The sequence below is a fragment of the Eptesicus fuscus genome, chromosome 20 (genome assembly GCF_027574615.1).
Source record: "Eptesicus fuscus isolate TK198812 chromosome 20, DD_ASM_mEF_20220401, whole genome shotgun sequence".
In the NCBI taxonomy this organism is placed as follows: domain Eukaryota; kingdom Metazoa; phylum Chordata; class Mammalia; order Chiroptera; family Vespertilionidae; genus Eptesicus; species Eptesicus fuscus.
The window spans coordinates 43,513,454-43,526,275 of record NC_072492.1 but is presented as its reverse complement, the minus strand read 5'-3'; the positions used below and the strand labels follow the sequence as shown (position 1 = coordinate 43,526,275).

At 58.3% G+C, this 12,822-nt stretch overlaps 1 protein-coding gene across 1 annotated transcript; it reads left to right on the top strand.

The window, feature by feature from the left end:
- The first annotated feature begins 360 nt into the window (after positions 1 to 360).
- Positions 361 to 10,855, top strand: CCR7 (C-C motif chemokine receptor 7). The gene is made up of 3 exons (XM_008144910.3): positions 361 to 415; positions 6,703 to 6,752; positions 9,419 to 10,855. Exons 1-3 carry the CDS (start codon positions 406 to 408, stop codon positions 10,490 to 10,492), a joined length of 1,134 nt encoding a protein of 377 aa, XP_008143132.2. The 5' UTR covers positions 361 to 405; the 3' UTR covers positions 10,493 to 10,855.
- Positions 10,856 to 12,822: the final 1,967 nt, after the last annotated feature.

The following is a 12,822-nucleotide window of genomic DNA, read 5'->3' as shown; positions in this document are numbered from 1 at the left end:
GAAAGGATGGAGACACAGCTCTCACACTTTCACTGGGCTCAGATTCCCCTGCGCCTGGTATTCAGTCTATATTTGTTGAATCAATAAATGGCCCTATTCCCCTGCCCTGGGCTGGGCCCTTCTTTGATCTGAAGGACTGCAGAGGGGCTTTTTGCATGTAAATGACTCGGTGATTCACGATCCTATGACCAGCACGTGGGCTGGCACTCTGTCACATCTCACACCCCTGGGTCCCTGAAAGTGCCTGTGAGGCTGGACTAGAGGGAGGAGCAGGTGTGGGAGGGGCAGGGAAGAGGGTGGCTCTTCTCACAACTTAAAAGGGGCTCATACCACTTCCTCCCCAGACAGGGGAGCGCAAGCCGGGGCCCAGCCTTCCTGTGTGGTTTCAGCTGCCCTGAGCGTATCATGGACTTGGGTAAGTGGGGGCCTCCGTGTGGGAGAGAACTATAAATGACTCCGTGGAATGGGGGTGGAGGACGGGGGTGGAAGGTGGAAAACTCTACCGAAGACGTCCTGGTCTGCTCTGGTGGAAGGCAGAATGCCAGGCACGAGGGGTGCGCCCTTCAGACCTAGGGGAGAGGGTAACCATTGGTACCAGGACAGACAAAGGGGTCGAGGTAATTGCCATTAGAAACCAACAAGATGTGTCTTTCCAGAACAGTGGGACGGTAGAAGGTGGCGGGGCTGGGGTTGGCGCTGATCTGGAACAGCACCTGTTCTGGCTTCAGGGTGGGGTGATGGGAGAGGCTCTTCAGACCTGTTTCACCAGGGAGAGATCCTCAGGGAGCTCCGGACCCTTCCCTCCCTCTCCGACTCCCACCCTACTCCCCTGCTGAATAGGGATTAGGCTCTCCCTTCTCTTGAGGTTAGGAGGAGGTGCAAAGTCAAGGTGACTGCATTGTGCAAATGGTACTATGCATGCAAATGCAAGCTGGTTGTTTCTCTCTGCCGCACATCCCACCAGCCTTGCTCGCGCCTCCTGCATGTGAAAGGCTGGGTGAGCAACATAGAATGGAACGGCGAGGGCCATTCAGCCCGGAGAAGTCATAGCCGGGGCCTCCAGCACAGTCCCCTGCCTGACTTAGTCCCTGTTACTAAACATGACTCTTCCCTCTAAAAAGCCCATCCTCCCCTCTAACCCTGCTCTTCACTGGAGAGAGTACAAGGGAAGCCCTGAGTGGCGGGGAGAGGTTCGGAGGGGTCCGTCCAGCTCCAGGTACCCCGTTTATAAATCTCAGCTGTGGAGTCAGGCCCTGCGGAGGTTACGAAGGCCAGGTTCCTGGATGGCTCGTTCTCACCAGCGAGCAAGTGCCACGGTGGCCTCAAAGCCACAAGCGGTTGGCTTTGAAAAGTGAAGGTTCCCTGCTGTCCTCACAACCCTCGCTGCCACCACTGCCTTTTGTCTTCGTCTCTGCCTTTCCTACCCGCCTACCCGCCCAGAAAGCTGGGTGGACCCAGCAAACCGCTGTGACAGGGTTAGAGTGGCCACCCCGTGCATGGACTGGACTTCTGGAAGGCAGGGTCTGATTCTTGCATCTCTGAATCTGTACTTTGAGGAGGGGGGGGGGGGGCGGTAAGCAGAAAAATGTTTATGGAATGAATGGATGAATGAATGAATGAATGAATGGTGTCAAGAATTCTGAGCTGTTTTTAGTGTTTTCAAAATCTCCTCCACCTCCTCTCCTCCCAGCAGCCTACCCTCTAATCCCACTCCCCAGCCATCGACCCCCACTGACCACAGGCACAGGATGCAGCCTTCATCCACCACAGACCCTGCTCCTGACTCTCTGCTTGGCCTCTGTGAAGGGGACCAAGCAGTGGCCCAGTGGCGGGCTGGGAAATGCTGGGAAACCGGCTCCCCAGGGTGGACAACGGCCCTGATTTGTAGTGCTTGCCAATGGCCATGGTGTAAATTCTCCCACCATCGCTGCTTTCAGGCTTCCAGCCAATATCAAACCACGAAATGACTGAACCCAGAATCGGAGAGAGATGACAGCACAGGCGAATGAGCCTGTGAAAGTCAGTTCCAGCACACCACAGAGAGTCCTCCTCCAGGCCTCGGTTTGGGGGTGCTAGACTCACAGGCTAGATGTGGGAAGGGAAGGCAACTGCCCAAGAGAAAGGGATGCTCTTGTTGCTTTGCTCAGTTAGAGAGCCCGCAATACTGACAGCACAGCCACTGAGCAGCTTTTGGTCAGAACAGCCTTTAGACGGTTGGTGGGGCAGGTCTGTTTTTCTCTCTTCATCTGCCCAGCAGGGAGCAAGGGGTGGGTGAGGGAGCTGAGTTTCTGTTACACAAAGTGAAAATGCCAAATCCGGGCTGAGCTGGTCTTTTTCACCATTTGAATGAACAGCCCTTCCCACCTTCAAGAAATGTGGCCTAAGCTCTCAGAATCCTCCAAAACAGAGAAAAAAATAAATCTGCCAGAGACTTCTCTCTTACTGCTTGGTCCGATATGGCAGCAGAGGGGAATGGCTGAAGGAATTCAGGGCCCATCCCTCCTGGCCTTCTGGGAGCTTGGCTGGGGAGGAGGAGGGCACTGCAGCCTAGAGGCGCTCTGGAAAATCTCTCCTCTTTGTTTGAGATTTCTTGGTTCCTTTCGTCAACTCTCATTGATTGAGGAGTTCAGGCATGACCAGTCCGCTGGGAGAAAGACACATATGTCACTACGCCAATGCAATAGAATGAGACACGGTGCTGATGGGGTGATGGGTAAGGTGCTTATAAAGCTCAAAGAAAGAAATAGCGAACATGAGTCAGGGGAGCATTTAAGTTGGGTTTTGAAGGGTGTGTAGGAGTTAGTAAACCAGTGAAGGAGCAAGAGGCCCAGGATGGGACAGTGATAGGAGACTCAATTGCCATTAGAAACCAACAAGATAAATGTGGGAATGGCCATAAGATGGGATAAGGGGAGGGGAGCAGAGTGAATCAGAGGGTGCAAGCCCCACGTAAAGGCAGACAAACCTAATTTTTTTGTAAACTTCATGCAGCCAAGCCAAGTATCCTGGGGGCTCAGCCTGCAGGCTCCTAGATGGTCAGCTCTGGCCGTGCCAGGGAGGAAGGGAGGGAGAGAAGCAGGGGGGATGGGCAGGGCTGATCCTTAAGATTTTGTATGGCCTTCCTAAGAAGATTGGGCTTTCTCCTGAAATTGATGGGGAGCCAGTGAAGACTTTCCTTTTTCAACTAGTCGAGTTACAGGGTAAGATTTGTGTTTCCGAAGTTCTGTGACAGCCAGGGGGCAGCAGAGCCTTAGGTCAGGGCAGAGGTGGGGGCTAGCTCTGAGATGATGGGGGGTAGGGGGGAAGCAACAGCACTGGGTGACCAGTGGGATGCGGGGGTGTAAGGATTCCCTTCATGCTCCATGGAGGTCCCTGTACACAGCATGGCCCCAAAAGCCACCCCAAACGTTTCATCAGAAATGTAAGGTTACGCAGTAGTAAGAGTTCCGTTCAAATCTCATATCCATCTCTTAGCAGCTGTGTGACCGTAGGCAAGTGGCTTAACCTCTCTGGGCCTCTATTTTCTGAAATATAGAATAACAGGGATAACCCACAGGATGTTATGAGAGAGAGATACATAACGACAAGGAGAGGCACAGAAGAGCGGTTAGGAGTGCCGTTTCTGGGGTCAGACAGGTTCAAAGCCCATGTCTACTGCTCGCCAGTTATGACTCGGGGGAAGTTACTCCTCTCACCGTGCCTCGGTTTCCCAGGGCCTACCTCACAGGCCTTTTGTGAGGATGAAATGCTCATCCATGGAAACAGGTTGGTGTATACTGAGAGCTCAATAAACATGGATGCCAGCACTGGATAAAGCAGTTGATAACATAGTGACTGTAGATTCAACCAGCTGTCAGCCATCCCTGACTAGAGTCCCCAGCGCCCCTCCCCCCGCCCCCCCCCCCACTTCCCTGCTTCTTCCCTCCCCCTCTCTTGCCCAAGAAAGAGAAACCTTGTGTTGGCAGGTGAGGAATTACAAAGAAGAAAACGTTTGAGGTGGCTTTTAGAACCAGCTGATGGGCAGCCATGATTCCCTGAGTGGCCTGAAGGTCCTGGAAAATATGGGGATGGACGTGGAGGGTTTGGGGGAGCCATCCCCTCCTCCCAGACAAGAAGGGAGTTTCTCTTGCTGGGGGCTCAGGTTGGAGTGCTAGGGAATTTTCTTTTCATCATGATCTTTACTGGAAACTTAAGAACTCAGAACATATCCACCACATCAGTAAACCATTCCTCAACCCCTAAGATTTCCAACGTTACTGGCCTCACCCCAAGCTGCTGCCCAACGCCAGTTGCTTTATGACTTTGTAACAGACAGAAGTGATCTGACTCATGGCCGCCAACCAGGCCCCCCTCTGCCACACACCAGAGTTCCCCTAACTTCCCATTGGGTTACCTTATTTGAAAATGGCCCATTCTGATCCTACAAGATCCCTGCTCATTTGTCATCTCCAACACACCTGGAATGAGCAATCACCTGCACACACACACACAGACACACACACACACACACACACACACACACACGCCCCAGCTCCCACCCCTACCCTAGACAGTGGAAAAAGAAATGGGACAGGGCCCAGGCGAAGGGGCTAACAAGTAAAATAGAAACATGGGTTTTGCTCCTCGTATTTCACCGGTTGACTTATCAAAACTTTGAGGTTTCTCGGTTCTCACTGACAGTCAGAGCGGGCTTTCTCTGGAGTAACCGAAAGACACGCGTTTAAAGAAACCTCGAGCGCTTCACATCGAGATGAGTCAGTGGAGGATGGGCGGTGCATTCGTTGGACCCTGAAGAGAGTGTGGTTAGGGCAGAGGCACGGACAGCGGCTCAGGGGTTCCCGGGGTAGTTCAGCCAGAAAGGGGAATGAGAGAGAGGAACTGTGATGGTGTGTACAAGGACCCATTTTCTCCCCGGGCCGCAAACACTCCAGCACAAGCTGGGGCCAATGGGACGGCGGGTGCCTGTCCTGAGAAATGGAAGGCACAACGAGGACGGCAGGTCCAGGTAGACAGCAGAGGGCCTGACTGCCATGCTAGCTACGCCGCAGGGACTTCCTCCCTGGGGTTGGGTAGAGAAGTCCTAAGGATGTAGAAGGAGGGGTCAGGAGGGGGGGTACAGCCGAATAATGATTTAGGAACATGTCTAGCAGTAACGTGCCTTGCTTGAGGTGAGAGAAACAGCTACCTATTTATGTGGCTTGATGCCAGTCCTTCGCCCAGGGACCCCCCCAAGCCCGAGGTGGACTCTCCAATTCCAAAATCCCCGCCTTGGGCGGTCCCTCTGGAAAACATTCCCTGCGATCTGTGTGTCATGCCGCAGGATTTCCAGCAGGTGGTGCTGTGGCCAAGGACTCGGATTCACTGGGAATTGCTCCTGCCTCTTGGGAAGCTGGAGCCCCTGCTCCCCTGCAGGTCCCCTAAGGAGCAGCTGAGCACGCAGGGCAGTCTCCCAGAAGGTGTTTAAAGCAGGGTCCCCCCCACTTCCAGGTCCCTGCTGAGAGTAGAGGGGCGACAGGCCTGTAAGCCCTGGCTTGGCACCCACAGATGTTTCCTGCAGGCCAGACCTGAGGGGCAAGTCATGGGGAGGGGGCCACAGAGGTGAAGAAGGCCCAGTTTCTTTCTCGGGGTGCTCCCAGGCTGCGGGGTGGGATGAGACTTCTGTAGAAACCACCCTGCGGCCTGTTCCAGGTCCAGCGCTCAGCTCAGCTCAGCCCCAGAGCAGAGGGGAGCAGCCAGGTGCCTGTCCTCCGTCCGCCACACATCGGGCCTGTGCTCCCCTGGGCTCTCAGGACTGTTCAGGCCCAAGGAGAGCCTCCTGGATTCCAGGGTGACCCCAGGCTCCGACCCCTGCTCTGGGCAAGGTCTCTCCCCACAGCTGACCTCCTGTTCCCCTTCTACCCAGAGCCCCCGGCTCTGAGTTAGAAACAACTTAAGGAAGAGGAGGCGTGTACACACCTCGGTCAGGCAAAAACTAGTAGCTCCCTCAGGGACTGGTCCCCATCCTGCCACACGCCCCCAGGACAGTGTCCCCTGGGGCCAGCTGGAGCTTCTTCCCTGGAAGGGCACCCCAGGCATTCGTTCTCCTACTGACTCATCAGCTCCCAACTCCCGGGCACCTCCTCAGTTCTGGGCCTGCGCTAGGGAACAGGGAAGAGGCCCCAAAGACAGGCTGAGGGGTGGGCCGGGTGACTGGGTGGATGTCAGCTGAGAGAAGGGGTGCGGGGAGCCCCATGAAACACTCTCATCCATTCCTGAGCGGCCAGTACGTGTAGGGGACACACACACACACACACACCCCTCTACCACCACCCCTCAGGGCCTTCCTTGCTTCCTGGGAGCAGGAAGGAGGAGGCCATTCTGACCCAAGAGTCGAGATCAGTTGAAGCTCAACCTTGAGGGTTGGTCTGGGCCAGGGTGGAGTCGGAGAGGCCCTGAAGAGCCAAGAAAGGGGAGACGGCCCCGCATTCTCGTCTGATCCTTTCGGGGACCTCGCCGCGGAGGAGGGAGAGGAGGTGAGGGCCGGGAGTCCGGGCAACCGGCCAGGATGCTCCAAGGCACAATCTGGTTCTGATGTTCTGTTTCGGCAAAAGCAGCGCCCGGAGCTTGTGATGAAAGCTCCATCAGCATCTCTATCTCGCGGTTTCCTTTAACAACAGAGAGCCGCCCTGCCCAGCACTAACGCTCTCTCCTTGCCTCCTGCAGGGAAGCCCATGAAGAGCGTGCTGGCCGTGGCGCTCCTTGTCATTTTCCAGGTGAGGTGTCTTCCCTCCTCCACACCCCTGTCCCCCAGCCCACCCCTCCCACGTCCAGGCTTCTGGTGGAGCAGCTGGGCATTGGCTGGAAGGAAACAGACCCAGACACGACCCCACTCGCCATGCCTTAGGCTGACGGTCGCCCCTCTCCATCTGCTGAGCGACCCTAGCGAGTCTTGACTCCATTTCAGTGAGAACCGGAGGGAAAGAAGGGACCGCCCCCTTCCCCACCCACGTCCGATGTCCCCATCCAACAGCCAAGCATGTGGCGCTCACCCTGCTCCGGCTGAGCTCCTAGAGAGAGGGGAGCTTTCTGCCAGGTGAATGAGTTTTGCACGTATGTGCGCACACCCGTGCACGTGCAGCTTCATATGTTTCCGTGAGCTGAGCAAAGAGCCTTTGGTGTGGGGGCCTGGTTACTATCCTCTCACCCCAAGCTGCCTCCCGCCCCAACCTCCATCCAAAGGCTCCCCTAGAAGCCCAGTTCCCTTTTGTGAAATAGAGACGCATCTACCCTCCACCGGAGGGGGGCGAGCGAGGGGCCCAGGACCCCGGGAGCGGAGCGGGTGGAGGGGCGCACGCAGTTTCTGGGGGCCTGAACGCAGCAGGAGGAAGGGCCTCCGGTTTACAAGGCTTTGCTTCTCAATCCCAGACGTGGAGGCGGAACAACGGCCCCCATCCATCCATCCAGAGTTAGAAGCGACTGGAACTCATGGAGTCCACTCTCCCCGCTTTGTTGGGGTGAGGGCTGCCTTAGATGGGGAGGGGGCAGCTGAGACCAGAGCTGGAGAGGCACTGCTTCAGAATTGGCTCCGCCCCAGGTCTGGAGGCCAGAGGGGCGGCTTTCCAGGCGCTCTGGCCAGAGGCAGGCCCCACGCTGGGCCCTGTTCCCAAAACCCCAGCCCAGAGGCCCCTGTAGCTTGGGCTGCAGCCCACAGCCTGGCCCCCTTCCCCAGCCCCACTCCCGCCCCTCCCGCTCCCCCGCCTCCAGGACTCCGGAGGGGCTGTATTACCACACTGCAGGCTGGAAGGGGGGGGAGGGGGAGGGACAGCTGGGACTCATTCTTCTCTTTACTTGGGTGGATGGAGGTGGCTCAGATGGGGCAGGAAGTGGTGGGGCTGTGGGCTGCACAGGCCTCAAGCTTGGTGGCTCATGGGGGAGGTGGGTAGGAAAGGGGGAAAGCGAAGGCAGGGGTTGTGAGGAGCACACTTCATAGAGGCTGCGTGGACGGCCCTCCAGGAAGACCCAGAACCCCCATGTCCAGGGTCCCCAGACCTAAGGCCTCGGGCCTTACTGTGGATGGCCCGCTAAGACGTCCAGGCTGCAGTCATGCCCGGACGAGGGAAAAGAAGTTGCCACTGACTTTTCCTTTCGAGATGACCACACCCAAAGAAGAGGCCCCTGGCATTCTTGTTCCCTCATCCCGTCCCCAGAGCAGGACAGGGATGACTCCAGACTGGAAGTGAGAAAGACAGAGACACAGGGGAGCCGGGAGCCGGGCCTCCACCTCTGGCCTCGGAACCTGGAGGCCCTGAGCGAGCCACATGGCTTCTCCCAGAGCCTGCCTCCCTGTCCTCATCCTTAAAGTCCCTCCAGCTCCCCAGCTGTATGGAAATCCATCGTGGTGAGCTGCCCAGAACCCTGTTCCCGAGGAGGGACCGCCAGCCTCCAGCCCAGCTCCCACGCTGCCCGGGCTCAGCCGTCACTGTGTCGCTGTGCACAGAGGCCTGAGCAGCCGCCTCTGAGCCCTCCTTCATTGCTAAGCTCCTTCAGGCCGCCCAAACCTTCACCCTGCTCTGCAGACAGGCTTTCAGAAGCCCTGAGCGGAGCCCTGTGGGCCGGATCTGCCTGGAGACTGAGGAAGAGAGAGGCAGAGAGGTGGGAGGAGGCGCTGGGAGACAGAGCTGTGCTTCCTTCCGAGGCTCCAAGGGGACCGATCACAGTGGAGGAGGCGGCGGCCCTGCCGCGGAGCTTAGTGCACTGGGCATGCGTTGCCTGAGCCCTGCTGTGTCCCCTGCACTGTGTCCCGGGCCCCAGGGGTCCAAAAAAGTCTCCAAGCTGCTCGCCATCCATGATCACGGCCGCCTGTCCCATACCAGGGCGAGCCAGTCTCTTCACAGAGCCTTTGCCTTCCTCTCTCCTCACTCCAGGCTCCGCTCAGCCTTCATGTCCAGGTGGATTTTCCCTCCAAAGCGGAGGTGTTGTGTAGGCTTCCTTCTGGAAAGCTCTTTCCAGGTTCTGAAGGAGGCGCAAGAAGAAAGACACGGGCTCCCATAAAATAACACCTCCGTGGAGACCATTGGGTGCCTACCCTGGGAGAGGTACCTCACAACAGCCACGTGAAGGAGATGGGGTTCGCCTCCATTTCACAGAGGACAAAACTCAGGCTCAGAGAGATGGAGTGTGTTGAACCCTCTCACGGCTCATTTGACCTCAAAGCCCAGACTATTCCAGTCCACTGTCAGCACATCGTTGGTTTCAAACAAAGAACCACCTGGAAAGTTCAGGGAAACAGAGTCCTGGGCCCCGCGCCCTGAGATTCTGGTGCAGGAGGGGTCAGGCGGGGTCCAAGAACGTGCACGTGACAATGATGGTGATGATGCCGATGATAGCGAGAGCCACTTAGCTAAGCTGGATCGTGTCCCCCTGTTTCCCTTCCCCACAGGTGTGCCTGTGCCAAGATGAGGTCACGGACGATTACATCGGAGAGAACACGACGGTGGACTACACCCTGTTCGAGTCCGTGTGCGACAAGAAGGAAGTGCGGGACTTTAAGGCCTGGTTCCTCCCAGCCATGTACTCCGTCATCTGCTTCGTGGGTCTGCTGGGCAACGCGCTGGTCGTGCTGACCTACATCTATTTCAAGAGGCTCAAGACCATGACCGACACCTACCTGCTCAACCTGGCCGTGGCGGACATCCTCTTCCTCCTGACCCTCCCCTTCTGGGCGTACAGCGCCGCCAAGTCCTGGGTCTTCGGCGTCCACGTCTGCAAGCTCATCTTTGGCATCTACAAGATCAGCTTCTTCAGCGGCATGCTCCTGCTCCTCTGCATCAGCATCGACCGCTACGTGGCCATCGTGCAGGCCGTGTCGGCCCACCGGCACCGGGCCCGCGTCCTCCTCATCAGCAAGCTCTCCTGTGTGGGCATCTGGCTCCTGGCCACGGTGCTCTCCATCCCAGAGATGCTGTACAGCAACGTCCTGAGGAGCAGCAGCGAGCAAGCCGCTCGGTGCTCTCTCGTCACCGAGCAGGTGGAGGCCTTGATCGCCATCCAGGTGGCCCAGATGGTGGTGGGCTTTCTGATCCCCCTGGTGGCCATGAGCTTCTGCTACCTGGTCATCATCCGCACGCTGCTCCAGGCGCGCAACTTCGAACGCAACAAGGCCATCAAGGTGATCATCGCCGTGGTGGTGGTCTTCATCGCGTTCCAGCTGCCCTACAACGGCGTGGTCCTGGCCAAGACCGTGGTCAACGCCAATGCCACCACCACCTGTGAGCTCAGCAAGCAGCTCAACATCGCCTACGATGTCACCTACAGCCTGGCCAGCGTGCGCTGCTGCGTCAACCCGTTCCTGTACGCCTTCATCGGCGTCAAGTTCCGCCACGACCTCTTCAAGCTCTTCAAGGACCTGGGCTGCCTCAGCCAGGAGCGGCTGCGGCAGTGGTCTTCCTGCCGGCACACCCGCCGCTCCTCCATGAGTGTGGAGGCCGAGACCACCACCACCTTCTCCCCGTAGAGGCCTGTCTGCCTGGACTGGAGGGACCTCTCCCAGGGCCCCCCCGGGTCGGGGACGGGGAGCAGGTGACATGACTCAGGACCCACACGCTGCTGAGGGAAAGGGAGTTCTGGCTCTTCAAGTTTATCTCGTGGCGAAAACCCATGCCACCAAAGACAGGCGATCACCAGAAGACAGAGGCCCAACCCTAGCTACCTCAACCAAGTTGGCAGGGACGTGGCTGGTGAGCTGCCAGCCCCGGCCGCACTCCAGCACCAAAGCGGTGATCCCCCAAACCAAAAACCAAAAGTGAAAGTGGAGGAAGTTCACACCTCCTGGAGCCCAGGGATGGGCGCTGGGGAGAGCTAGGGCGGTGCAGGGGCCCGGGGAGCCCTCCGAATGAACCTGCCCGGGCTCAGGCAAGGTCTTCCAGAAAACAAGACCGTGTCTCCAAGGCCGGAGGCGATGGGGAAACTTCTTGGCTGGGCAGGAAAGGGAGACGCCAGCAAACCCTCTGCATCCCTCCCTCCCTCTCTCTTTTTCCACTGTCATCCGAGCCAGCAAGAAATGGCAGCCTCCCAGCCTCCCGAAAAGCACACTTGCCTCTCGCCTGCTGCCTCTCCTGGGGCGGCCGCCCGCCCAGGCTCTCCGCGGGGAGAGGGGTGGCGGTTCCTGCAGGCCAAGCCCGCTGCCTCCGGCCAAAGCCATGTTCCCAGCCCGCTGCCTCCGGCCGGACAAAGCCATGTTCCCAGCCCCGGCTCTGGGGCGGGGATGACACGTGGCCAGACCTTCTCGTGTGTCTCAGCTCTGCCCGGAGGGAGGACAGGGCCAAGAGCAAGGCGAGGGGCCGGGGTGTGGGGGACAGTGCTGGCTGCCCGGAGGCCGCGGTGCTGCTGCTTTGTTCTTTGTCACAGGGACAAAGCACTGTCATCCTGTTCTGCTTTCAATTCACCGAGAGAGCACATTCTACTCAAATAAACATTTTCCCTTGAGGGAACAAAGCTTTAAAAGAAAGGGGGGGGAAATTTTTCTTTTTTTGGGTAAATGGCAAATGAGTGTGTTGTTTTGCAAACCCCCACGCCCCACCGGACCTCCCCCCACCCCCACTTCCCTCTTCCCCTCCCCGTCTTCATTTCTCAGAGCTGCTCAGAGCCAGGTCTGAGCTGTGTAGGCTCCGAGCCATCCAATGACGGGCCCCCCCCCCCCCCCCCGAGACGGAGAGGTAGGAGGACGGGAAGTGCATGCAGCGTGGCGCCTTGCGGACAGCCTTCCAGAGCTCCTGGGACAGGAATGAAGTCTCCTGGGGTCAGCAGTGACCCGGAAACACGGGTCTGAGCAGAGCTTTGGGGAGAACCAAGTTGTCCCTCTCACCTCGGTGGCTGGGAACTCTCACTGACCCTCAGCAGCATATGGATATGGAAACTGGGCCGTCCCAGATCAGCCTGGAGCTACGCCCTGACCCTGGGTCAGTCCCTCGGGCTCCAGAACTGGAGTTTAGAGAGAGGGCCTCCCCCTGGGCACAGAGAGCACAGCACGCTGGATGGAGGGGGCTCGGGATGGGCCCATAGCAGAGGCTGCACCCTTTGCTGGATGCTTGAGAGCCAGGTCTGCCCATCACCCTCCACTCTGGCTGCTGCTGCAGCAATGGCCTTCCAGGGTATGGACCCTCATCATGGAGGGGCAGGGGGTGGGGGGGTACAGAAGCAGCCACGGCCCACACAGGCCCGGGATCCCTGTCCCTGGGTGCCCTGCTGTCTGCCCCAAACTCTGATTTCTTCAAACCAGAGAGGTTAGTCCAACCTGTGGTGTATGAGGAGGTATCAGAAGGGCCCAGCACCGTGACAGCTCGGGGGGCCGGGAGGGGTGGGGGCTGAACACTCATGCCAAAGGTGACTCCGCCAGTTTTCCGGAGTGAAATGAAGCCTGCCAGGTCATGAAGCCCCTTCTCCAATCTCGTGAGCACATTGCATCACCCTCCTCCGAGCGACACACTGGCCACGATTTGTCAAAAGGGCTCCAAGCCGGGACCCAGCGCCCTGGGAGGAATGAGCCTGGCACAGACGCAGGCGGTGGGGGGGGGGGGGGGGGGGGGGGGGGGGGGGGGCAGGGCAGCCCCACAGCCGCACTAAATATTAAAGATGCAACTGCGTGTATGCAAGCAAGCGTGGGGCGAGGGGTGATCCCAGCGTGCCTGTGGGGCCCCGAGGGGGCGCGCCCGGTGCCCGCTGGTATGCTCATCCTAATGAGGTTACGGTGGGAAAAAGGCCCTTCGTTCCTGAAGGGAGGAGGGTAACAGAGCGGTCGTGGACAGGAAGCCAGGCCAACCACACAAACATGCCAGCTCGGCTCCA

Excerpts from the sequence above, each read along its gene's own strand:
- CCR7 (XM_008144910.3), top strand. Across the intron at positions 6,753-9,418 it reads CGCTCCTTGTCATTTTCCAG|GTGTGCCTGTGCCAAGATGA; the intron begins GTGAGGTGTCTT and ends CCTTCCCCACAG.